Source organism: Zootoca vivipara, chromosome 17, assembly GCF_963506605.1.
Source record: "Zootoca vivipara chromosome 17, rZooViv1.1, whole genome shotgun sequence".
NCBI classification, from domain to species: Eukaryota; Metazoa; Chordata; class Lepidosauria; order Squamata; family Lacertidae; genus Zootoca; species Zootoca vivipara.
This window is the reverse complement of record NC_083292.1, coordinates 12,121,721-12,133,802: the sequence shown is the minus strand read 5'-3', so window position 1 is coordinate 12,133,802 and position 12,082 is coordinate 12,121,721. Positions and strand designations below refer to the sequence as shown.

Sequence of the window (12,082 nt, the reverse complement as noted above, 5' to 3'; positions counted from 1 at the left end):
GAATCTTGGCTTAGGTTTCATAGAACAGGCATAGGCAAACTTGGCCCTCCAGCTGTTTTGGGACTACAATTCATCCCTGACCACTGGTCCTGTTAGCTAGGGATGGTGGGAGTTGTAGTCCCAAAACATCTGGAGGGCCGAGTTTGCCTATGCCTGTCATAGAAGCAGTGGGTTCAGTCTCATTAGATAACTACCTAGTTACAAAACCTTGCCTATGATAGAGTGGACCTTTCATGCCTGGGTTCCTTTCTCTTTGTCTTGGTCTTCAATAGCTGGACTGTACTAGAGGCTCTCCTTCTGAACTTTCTTTCAATAAGAAAAGGGAAGGGAATGCTAGCTAGCAGTTTGGGAATCATGCTTTTTTGGAGGGCTTGTAGAATAACAACAGCAACCACCTGTCCCACAAACCAGACTGGATGAAAACTCATATCAGAGTGCTCTGTAAATTGATAGCCATCGTTTTTAATATACTAACCCTTTATGCTCTTCCACACCCGCTTAATTGGATTCTTGTAGACTTTTATATATACCTTCTGTTTTAATACTTTTTAGCTTTCCAAATGTTTTACAGATTTTTAATTATTGTACCCCATCCTACTTATCCTGGTCTACGATTGTAATAAAGATTTGAATTTGAATTCAACAACAACAACAAAAACCTTGGGCGGGGACAAAAGTGTGGTTTTCTTTGCACTCCTTTGCCTTAGCAGCTTTGCTGAGACCTTTTAAAAATGTTTAGTGTTTTTTAATCTGTGTTTTCATGATAATCTTTTGCATAGTTGGTTTTAATGCGTCTTGTGGATTTTAGCTGGGGTTTTATGATGTACCCTGCCTGGAGAGCTCATTGATTGATGTATTAATCTTTCAATAAAATAAATGTCCCATCTTTTTTTAAAAAAATTATGCCAAGTTTAGCAGCATCAGCTCACATTAACGAGGCCAGGGGCCGTCAATACACCTGTCTCAGCTTAAACATACAAGCCAAAATATGCCAGCCACCTTGAGACATGAAATAGACATTTATAATGCAAGGGTAGTAAGGTCCTTGGACCATTGCCTGGTGGTAGATTGTGGGTGATTATCTTTCCAGTGTTTGCAGGAACGGTCGACTCCGATTAGCTCGGTTTCTCACTTTTCCAGTCTTAAATTCAGTTATCTACATTTTGCAGCAATTGTTTTTTAAAAAAAACAACAACAACAAACGTCACCGTGAAAATTCACCAGCGCTTTCTCCCAATAGACACCTTTTATATGCAGTTTCCCTAGTATGCATTTTTGTATGTCATTTTCACTAATATCCTCATTTTTATGCATACCTTAATATATGTATTTTTTTTGCAATCATTGTTTAGTCAGCACTGCAAAATTCAGATGAGTGCAAATTTTGAAGGATACTATGTTTCGGTTTGCATGTTGTTTTGGAGAGCTTGCATGTGATAAATCCAGCTTTCTTTCTTTTTTTAAAAAAAATAATTTTTATTAAATTTTTCCAAATAAACAAACAAAACAACAATTTTTTATGCAGTTCATCTTAAATTCACCCATCTCAGTTCATTTTGCTCTGCCGAGCTGTGACTTCCCTCCCTCCCTTCATCCGGTTTTCTTATTCACTCCTATCTTGCAGTTCTTTATTACCCTTACTTTAGTCAGTTCGTAGGATTTATTTCAGTCCTGCAAGTGTTTTTAAACTTCTACAGTTCTTCTCCATATAATCAACAAATTTACTCCAGTCTTTTCGGATCCTTGTCTCTCCCTGGTTTCGGATCTTGCTAGTCAGTCTTGCTAAGTCCGCATAGTCCATCATTTTCATCTGCCACTCATCAATCGTTGGTAACTCCTGGGTTTTCCATTTTTGGGCTAACAATGTCCTAGCCGCGGTTGTTGCATACATAAACAATACTTGATCTTCTTTTAAAATCTCCTCTCCTATAATTCCTAATAAAAATGCCTCTGGTTTTTTGGGAAAGGTATATTTAAAAATCTTTTTCAATTCATTATATATCATTTCCCAAAATCTTTTAACTTTGTCGCATGTCCACCACATATGATAAAACTCACCATCTTTCTCCTTACATTTCCAGCATAATTTACTACTCATTCTATACATCTTAGCCAATTTTACCAGCTTTCAATGTGTTCTGAAATGGATTTCATTCCCATCCCTAACTGGTAGGCTGCCTATGTCTTTTTCGCTTCCAGATGCTGGAAGGTTGGATATTGACCATCCTGGTATCTGTCGGTGTCGGCTCCCTCCTGTTTATGGTGGCGCTGGTGATCCTCCTCAGAAACAACATCCATGCTACTATGTTCTGGAATGAAATCGTGCTAGAGAAAATTACCAACTTCGTCATGGATCAAAGCAAAGAGCAGCGGATCTTAAACTCTGTGTCCTACAATGCCGTCAAAGGGGATCCCGAGAGCGTCCTGGACTGCATTGACAACTACTGCTCCCAGAAGGAGTGGGCCATGAACGTGGGCGATGAGAAAGGTAAACGGGTGTCATGGACGAGTTGGACGCAGAGGAAGGGTGGGAGGAACCAGCTGGGGAACCCCCCAAAGGAAGAAGGCTCGGAGCCCGGGGAGTGGGGGGTGGCGGCAATGAGTGGTCAAAGGGAGAAGAGGGAGAAGACTGGGAAGAGGAGGTGTCGAAGGATGAAGAGGTAACAGGGCTTAGTGAGCTGGGAGAGTCTATGGCAGAGAGGAGTCCAGAATCAGAGGCAGAAGCTGAAGGAGGAGAGTGGGAGGAGGGAGGCCAAGAGGCAGAGATGAGTCAGGCTGGTGCAGAGTCACAAGTGTCTCTCCCTCCTGCTGTGGTGCAAGCTCCCTTCTCCCAGGTCTCCTGGAGGCATGAAAAGAGTGGAGGAGAGGTTGGCTTCATGCAGACACAGTCTCTGATGGCTTGGGAGAAGCCCTGGAGAGGAGGGCTGTGGGGAGATGGAGACTTTCAGTCTTGGCAACTGATGCGTAAGACCTACCAGAGATGAGCTGCTGTGCTCCTTAGTCCTGACACTCAGCCAAGTGATGATTGTGCTTTTGCTTAGAAAGAGTCGACTCCAGCTTTGAGCAGTGTGATCTACTGTCGGTTTGTTCTTTGACAGTGGGGTGGAGCTCCTTAAAAGTTGGTCTTTGGTCGCCACCAAGAGAGGTGGAGATGGCTTCTCTTTAGAATATAAAGAAAGCCTTGCTGGATCAGGCCAAGGGCCCGTCTAGTCCAGCATCAATAGCCACTCAGAGGGTCATGGGAAGGAGCCGGAAGAACAAGACTAGCCTTCCTTGTGTCCCAGCAACTGGCCTTCAGAGGCATTCTGCTTCCGCCAGTGGAGGCAGCCTGCCTCCGGACAGCCTTGCATTTAACAACATGCCTGGTAGCCACAGCTGGCCAGGAATTCCATGCAGCCACATCCTTACAATTCCATGTAGGTCATTGAGACCCCTGGTGGAGAGAAAAGACCAATCTCTTCATTTTCCCATTGGCTGCCTGCTGCATTTTGGTGCTGGCCACCGGGGAAGGGGAGCCCCACTTCATTTTGAGTATATAGCAGTGCCCCTGGGCATGGATAAAAGAAGCAGGTGAATGCACTGATGCAGGGGATGAAGGAATGCAGTGTGTATTTATGTGAATGGATGGGGTTTTTGTTAATGAATGGGATTGATAAGGGATATGAATGGAGGGTGTTGTTGTGATGGGAAAGTCAGAGAGAGGGGAGGAGTGGCTTTGGCCCCGCCTACCAACTGCATGCATCCCTAAACAGCCCTTTCAAGAGGTGAGGATACACGGCAGGATTTGGCGCTCATGGCAAGGAAAATATTCTCCCTCTTTAACCCAGTACAGAACAGTTCTGTATTACTTGCCTTGCCTCCTGGTAAGATGTGCATAATTCAGTCTAGAGCTATGGTCATCGCAGATTGACAATTTCAATCAGAATGTAACCTAATTTTTTTTAGGATATGGCATTTCCGTTCTGAACCTACTTTTTTTTTTGTTACTTTGAAATGTAAATATGCTCTTTACATCAACAAGTCAAACTCTGGCAAATCAAACAGATATGGCAACCGACAACAAAAACTCCAATCCATTCTGTTCTTAAATAATATTATGCACTTGTTAATAAAGCATAAAGTTGTACATTGTCCTGTCCTTTTCTTATTCCAATGCCTCCATTTTCAAACAGAAGCACTGCCTGTCCCCCCCCCCTCAGTATGTCACGGTCTTAGTCAATTTCACTGGGCATACCACATCCCAAATTCTCAATAGCTATTCAGTGGTGAATCCATACATATGATCTTGCTCCCCAGGTACCCTGTCTCAGACACCTCTCCTGTAATTTAGAAAAAAAGGCAGTTTTTAAGGCTCTTCTGTCAACTAATCAGGTCTCCAGGCCTATTTAATCGAGCCCTGCTAAAGTCAGCACCCTCCTTTTCTAGGTGTGATCCTAGATAAGGTCGTCGAGGAGGCGGATCCTACCATCGCTTTGGAATTTGGAACGTACGTAGGCTACTCGGCGATCAGGATCGCTCGCCTTTTGAAACCAAATGCCCGTCTTCTTACCATCGAATTCAATCCCGAGTTTGCCTCCATTGCCAGAGAGATCATCGAAATTGCTGGACTCAGCGAGAAGGTACTGTCCGGCACAAAGAGAGCTCCGAAATGTTTATCAGCAGCAAATGGATAGGTGGTGGTAGACAGCAGTCGCGGCTCTCTGAGGGAGTCCTTGTTTTTAATTCCGTAGAATTGTAGAGTTGGGAGCGGCCATCAAAGAACATCTGGTCCCAAGGCTCCTACAGCATCCCTGATAGGTGGCATCACTCTGGGGCATTGTGGGAAATTTAGATGGCAGACCTCCACACCAGGCGTGCTGTTGGAAATTAAACTGTCAGGCCCGGTGCTCATTGGATTGGAAATCAGGGCACAGGAGGGCACACGACAGGCTCTGGCATGGTCCATCAGTTCTGGTAGCCCTGCCTAAGGATGTGGGTGGATGCCAGGCCTGAATGAGGTAGGAAAGGGAAGATCCAAACCATACATTTGAATCACGTCCGACATACATTTAAAGCACGGCTTCTGCACTCTTAGACTACACATCCATTTTGCTGTTTTGTGATCAAGGATGGTAAAACTGTAAGCTCTCCAGATCTTGGTGGACTATAGTTCCTGGCCACTGGCCATGCTGGCCAGGGCTGAGGGGAGAGAGCCAGTGCGGTATAGTGGTTAAGAGCGGTAGACTCCTAATCTGGGGAACTGGGTTTGCGTCCCCGCTCCTCCACATGCAGCTGCTGGGTGACCTTGGGCTAGTCACACTTCTCTGAAATCTCTCAGCCCCACTCACCTCACAGAGTGTTTGTTGTGGGGGAGGAAGGGAAAGGAGAATGTTAGCTGCTTTGAGACTCCTTCGGGTAGTGATGAAGCGGGATATCAAATCCAAACTCTTCTTCTTCTTAGTCCCCCACTTCTGAAGAGCCACCGGTTCCCCATCCCTGTAGATGATTGAGGCAGATCTGGGTTTGACAGGGGGGGTAGTTTGGCCCTGAGTGACCCTTGGCCGAGCTGAGTTGTTGGGAAAGGACTTGCTCTTCATCCTTTTGCCCTTACAGAAGAAACAATTGCAGCTTCATAAACTTTCCCGGATCATAAGCCAAGCGAATCATTGGTTCCCACCAGAGACTTCCCTTGCCACTGGCAGAAGTGTGAATATTCCCTTGACCAGGAGTAAAGGTCATCTACTTTATAATTGCGCAGAGAGAAAACATTTGGGGAAGAAATAACCAAGCCAGCTTATTACGCACACATAAACCCCAAGTGACACCCCCCCCCAAATCGTATTTCACTGAAGCATTTTTTTGGTGTTTACAGCAGGGCAATTCATCTGCTTTGGTGGCTGGTGCACACCAGGACTGATAGGGCAGAAGGCAGGGAGACCAACAGTAGGTGGCACTGCAGGCAATGACTAGTTTTGTCCCTGCTGAGTTCTGCAAGGGGTAACACTGAGACGGAGGTGGAAGAAGCTGGCAGGCAGGGTTGCCTCTTGGATTCTTTGTAAATAAGGAGATGGTTGAGGGCAGTGCCCCCTAATAAACCAGCCTCTACTGCCGTGGTTTCCAGACGTTTTCAGGCCACTGCCCTTTGGCTTCCCAGTGCCCCCTGAAGGAGTGTCTCCACCCCCTCGTTCTGCCTGGACACTGAGGTCCAGCTCCGAGGGCCTTCTGGCAGTTCCCTCACTGCAAGAAGCGAGGTTACAGGGAACCAGGCAGAGGGCCTTCTCGGTAGTGGCACCCGCCCTGTAGAATGTCCTCCCCTCAAATGTCAAGGAAATAAGCAACTATCTTACTTTTAGAGGACATCTGAAGGCAGCCCTTTTAGGGAAGTTTTTAATGTTTGATGTTTTATTGTGTTTTTAATATCCTGTTGGAAGCCACCCAGAGTGGCTGGGGAGGCAATAAGTTGTGGTTGTTGCTTTTCCCCATAAAAAGCATTCTTCAGAACAGCGGTTTGCACAATCCGCTATGGAAGATAATAGCACAGTAAGATGCAAAACAGTAGCAATCAATTGCACATTTATTCAAGGTCCAATTAAAATGATTTAGTTTAATTTTCAGGCCACCCACTTTGGGAACCATGGCTCTCCTGCTTTCAACGTCTAAAGCACATTATTATTATTATTATTATTATTATTATTGATTTATTAGTTGCTTTACTTCCGAAAGTAACTCAAATAAGCCACTAAAATAGTTAATCTATGCAAATCAACCACAAGTACCCGAAACACTTCAAACAAAGAGCTGACTATTGCTATTATTGTAATAATTTCTTAGTTGCTTTACTGATGACAAGTGACTCAAACGAGCCACTGAAATGTTTAAAAAGTATGCCAATAAAAGGCAGGTCTTTCATAACCTACCCCTCTAAAAACAACCACAAGTGCTCAAAACCAGGGGTCAGCAACCTTTTTCAGCCATGGGCCGGTCCACCGTCCATTAGACCATGTGGTGGGCCGGACTATTATTTTTTTGGGGGGGGGATTGAACGAATTCCTATGCCCCACAAATGCTTCCCGGACCGTCCGCAGGCCGGATTGAGAAGGCAATTGGGCCGCATCTGGCCCACGGGCCTTAGGTTGCCTACCCCTGCTCAAAACCCCTTCCAATTATGAGCTAAAAGAAAAGTTTTTCCTTGGTGTCTAAAAATAGATAAAAGGTGGCCCCAGGTGAGTCAGCCTTGGGGAGAGCATTCCGCAGTCTATCCATGGCATACAATCTTGGTTCTGTATCCAGGGCTGGCTCTGGGGCTTGGGGCAAAGTGCCCTATTGTGAGCCTCCTCTTTTCTGTTGGTGGGACCTGGTGGGCTTACCTGGCGTTGGCGAGAGACAGCTGCACCATATTAACTCGCACTAGCTGCCCTTGGGATGTCTCCTATTGCCCAGAGTGACACCGCCTAGGGGCACTGTGGAAAATTTTAAATAGCCGCTGGACCCAGCCACAAGATGCTGCTCACAGTACCAGGTTAGGGAGGGGGGGATTAAAAGGGGCTGCAGAAGAGACGTGAGCAGTGCCCCCCAACCAAGTGCACTGAGACCCCAAAAGCTACCCAAGGAAGGCGGGTACTGGCATTGAACCTTTCTGTAACACAGCTCTTCTTTGCTTTCAGATCACAATCATCGAGGGCCATTCTCAGGACATCATCCCGCAGCTAAGGGAAAAATATCAGGTGGACAAGGTCGATTTTGTCTTTCTGGACCACTGGAAAGAAAGATACTGTCCCGACACCATCCTCCTTGAAGTAAGTTGGAGCGATGCCTCTCTGGAAATTAAGAGATTCCATATTCCTGGTGTGGACCAGGGGTGTAGCCAGGAACAAAATTGGGGGGGGGCAAGGGGTGGGGCCAAGGCACGGGGGAAGGGGCCACAGTGGGGCAAGGAAATCCATGGTCGCTCAGAGGCGAGGGGGCGCCAGGATCAGCCTGAAATTGGCTGCTCCGACCCCCTCCTCCCCCTCCGCGATCAGCAGGGGCGAGGGGGTGCCAGGATCAGCCCGAAATCAGGCTGCTCCGACCCCCTCCTACCCCTCTGCGATCAGCAGGGGCGAGGGGGCGCCAGGATCAGCCAAAAATCGGGCTGCTCCGACCCCCTCCTCCCCCTCCGCGATCGTCGGGGTGGGTGGAGGGAAAGGTGGCTTTCCCTCCACCCGCCCCACAGCCAGCAAGGGAGAAGGGAGACGTCCCTTCTAGCCAGCTGGCTGTGGGGCTGGTGGAGGGAAAGCCCTAGAGCCGCGCAAAGCGTTTGGCTGGCTTTCCCTCCACCCGCCCCACAGCCAGCCAGGGAGAAGGGAGATGGCACCGGGTGGCGGTGGGCAGTGGGGCAGCCTGGCCAGCGGCCCTGCTTCTGGGGGGGGAACTGCCCCCCTGCCCCCCCCTGCCTAGGCCCATGGTGTGGACCACATGTAGCGGTCTGAACTCTCATGTGGCCTAGAGCCTGCTAGATTTTGTCTTTCATTTTGGTCTTCCGAAAGACCAAAGGCAATGGGAGTTCAGAGCACCTGGAGTCAAAAACATCTGGACGTCACCAGCGCTGGGAGGGCTAAGTTCGGCTGCCTTGTGTCCTTTGAGAGGGGGAAGCTATCATCTTGCCAGCTAGGGGACTTGCATTCATTTTTTTAAGGAGTCCCATTTGTTTTAGCTGTGAAAACAAATGGGAATTCAGATGAACGAGTTCCAAATGAAAAGTGACCTTTGTTTTTCATTGGCTTCTGTGGGGATGAAAACACTGAAAGAGTTTGAAGCAGGCATAAAGGGCACAGCAAGATTTTAGGAAGCCACCAGGGGTGGTGGGTGCGGGAGAATAGTGAAAGTGACGGAGCTAAAAATGGAGTCTGCAAAATGGGGATCCTGCCTGCCCTTAGCCAAGGGAGCATGGTGTTACCACAGAATGCCTAGAAAACACAGAAGTTAGAGGCAGCAGAAGTCAGTGTAGAAACAAAACAAAAAACTCGCCCACCCTACTTCCAAACTTCCACATTTCCACTGCCAACCCTATTAGATAAGAGATGGAAAGAAGATGAAGTCCCTACCAGAGAAGAATGGCATATCAAGTCGATGGATTATGCCGAAATGGCCAAAATGACCGTAAGAATCAGAAATCAGGAAGACCAAAATCTCAATAAGGAATGGGGAAAATTTATAACTTCATTGCAAACAGTTAAAATGGTTAGTAGGGTTGGAATATTGCTTGTAGTTTAATGGTGAATTTTGGACACAATGGAGAGGTAAAAAAATTGGGATTACTATAAAAGATGCAGGAGGAGATGATTAACAATAGGACCCACAAAGGGGAGGAGGGAAGTCCAAGAGCAGGCATCCCCAAACTGCGGCCCTCCAGATGTTTTGGCCTACAACTCCCATGATCCCTAGCTAACAGAACCACTGGTCAGCAATGATGGGAATTGTAGTCCAAAACATCTGGAGGGCCGAAGTTTGGGGATGCCTGTCCAAGAGTTTCCTTGGAATCTTGTTTTTATGTGGTATGTTGGATATGTGACTGTAAAATTTTAATCTGGAAAACCACACACACACACACACATTTTTAAAAAGAGACACGTTAGATCTTCCGAACATCTCCTTGAAGAACTTCTGGGATTCTTCAAAACGAAGTAAAGACATCCCTTAGAGTGGTAGGAGCACTCTCAAGAGAGAGCTAATCGTCCATCTCCTGTCTCTTTTCTCAGGAATGTGGCTACCTAAGGAAGGGCTCCATCCTTCTGGCGGACAACATCGTCTACCCGGGAGCTCCAGATTTCGTCAAGTACATCCGTAGCCACAAAAGCTTTGACTGCACTAACTACCCCTCTCACCTGGAGTACATGAAAGTGGAGGACGCAATGGAAAAGGCCGTTTACATGGGATGAGAGAGAGAGTATTAAAACCTTTAGTGTCGAGCCACTGCTAGTATGTGTGAGCACACAGCGTAGTCCTGTCTGTGGGCCGGCATTAGCTTTCTGTAGTTTTTGGGCTTGTGGTTAAAGCAAATTTGTCACAGTAGAACAAGTTGCAAAGAAGGCAAGTCAGCAGAACAACAAGGGAGCTTCTGTTATGGTCAACTGAATTCTTAGACCCACTGAAATGAATGAACATGGCCAACCTAGGTTCACTGATTTCAGTGGGTATACCCAGAGTAGACCCTAGCAGGATACAACCCCTTGTGTATAAATAGTTAGGTTAGGCAGCTAAGGATCCATCTGGGGGTGATGGGCAGTTTTGTTACATTTCTATTTTAGCGAATGGCCATTTTCATTGATGGACCGCACCTATTGGATTTCTGCTTTTTACCCAGCAATGCCAAAGCCCAGTGGCTCGCTCACTCGCTCTCTATATGGGTTAAGCTTGTCTTTGTGTTTCTCAGCCAAACAAGACCAAATTGCCTTTGGAGACAGACATGGCTTTGGAAAGGAGAAATGGGAGCCCCTTCTGGGCGTACCCAGGATCAAAGCTAGGGGGCAGACCAGCCACACACCCCAGCCACCTGATTGGCTAGCTGACAATGACGTGGCCAGGATCCCCCCAGGAGGCATGGTCAATGTGCACGCCCCCCCCCAGAGAAAAGGGGGACATTTGCAAGGCAGCATACGGAGCCACCCGCGCTTGCACTCCTGCCTCGCCCGCTCCTTTAATGGCAGCAGTGACTAAAACGAGGCAGCAGCTGCCTCCGTTGAAGGAAACCTGGACCTGGACCTGGGCTAACTTCAGCCCACACTCTTTCAAGTCACAGCGAGCACAGCACAGAAAGTGCTGCCCCACAATGCTCCACGGCACTTCATTTGCATGTATGCAAATGAGATGCTGCATAACATTGTGGGGCAGCACTTTCTGTGCTGTGCTCGCTGTGACTTGAAGGAGTGTGGGCTGAAGTTAGCCCAGGTCCAGGTTTCCTTCAACGGAGGCCGCTGCCGTTTCACTTCAGCCAAGCAGGCTGAGGCGGATCACAGCAGGCAGCGCCCCTGCCTGTCCTCTCCAGCTGCCCTGCTTCTAGGGGAGGGCATCTGCCCCCCTGCCCCATGCTGGGTACGCCCATGCCAATGGTCAGGAGAGATGGGAGTTGCAGCCCATTGACACACCTGGGGAGAGGTTATGCTGCTGCCTTGCAAACAGATTAAAAGAAAAAAGAAATGCTTGGATTTATGGTGGGTCCTTCATCTGAACTGATTGACGATGGCCCTCGTGGTCCCTTCCAACTCTACAATTCTTTGATTCTATGGATTCTTACAATGTTGTAGTAATTGCAGAAAGAGAAGCCACTTCCTTCTACTAAAGGCCCAGAATGTGCAGGTGACAAAGACCTTGAGGGAGGTGTAGCTGTTCTTCACTTTTATCTCTTTGGACATTGCTTGTAAACCAAGGGAATCCTTCTGGAATGATCCATGGGAAATTCATGTTGCTGCAGTCGATAGCCGTGCTCCCATTGGTTGAGCTGTCGTTCGTGTTCTGCACTGTAAAACCGCTGAGTGATCTCCTCACTTCCCAAGGCGAGAGGGACCAATGCAGAGAGGGTGATGGTGTCTCTCTCCTCATAGCTTTCAATAAATCCCCTGGCTATCTACTCCCTGTTGCAGGCCCCAAAAGGGCATATATAATTCAGATTTATAAATAAAAAAATAGATTTACCTACCCACCCAAAGAGAACCGTTTGTGTAATTTGCCATTCTTGCATCACTCATGCCTGTACTCTTTGATAAATTCTCGACATTATTACAGACTCTCTTATATATCACAGACTTGTTTCATTTCTTTCCGTGCTGCCTTTAAAGATGCACCTATCCCTGAGGGTATATATGCACACACAGTGGTAACGATTGGTACATAATATAACAATCATAAACGGACTAAAATTTATAAGCAAGGTGAAGAACAGCCACTGTGGGGGACCCATAATTGGTTAAGAATTAAAACCCTGAGGAATCTTTTTTTTTAAAAGTATTTACCAATCACTGTAAAGATAGTAGCAGGTGGTTTTGCCTTTCGGGGCCTGTGGGCAAATGAGGATTTTTGAGAAGATGATGGGGGTTGCTGCTCACAAGATGGCGGCCATGGGGGTGTG

At 47.2% G+C, this 12,082-nt stretch overlaps 1 protein-coding gene across 3 annotated transcripts in view; it reads left to right on the top strand.

The window, feature by feature from the left end:
• Positions 1–11,821, top strand: part of COMT (catechol-O-methyltransferase) — a 37,900-nt gene extending 26,079 nt beyond the window's left edge. For all 3 annotated transcript variants that reach the window (XM_035098577.2, XM_035098575.2, XM_035098576.2), the window contains exons 2-5: positions 2,200–2,488; positions 4,426–4,619; positions 7,644–7,775; positions 9,717–11,821. In XM_035098577.2, the coding sequence (XP_034954468.1) occupies positions 2,200–2,488; positions 4,426–4,619; positions 7,644–7,775; positions 9,717–9,896 (795 nt within the window). In that variant the 3' untranslated portion in view covers positions 9,897–11,821. The remainder of the gene's footprint in view (positions 1–2,199; positions 2,489–4,425; positions 4,620–7,643; positions 7,776–9,716) is intronic.
• The last annotated feature ends 261 nt before the right edge of the window (positions 11,822–12,082 follow it).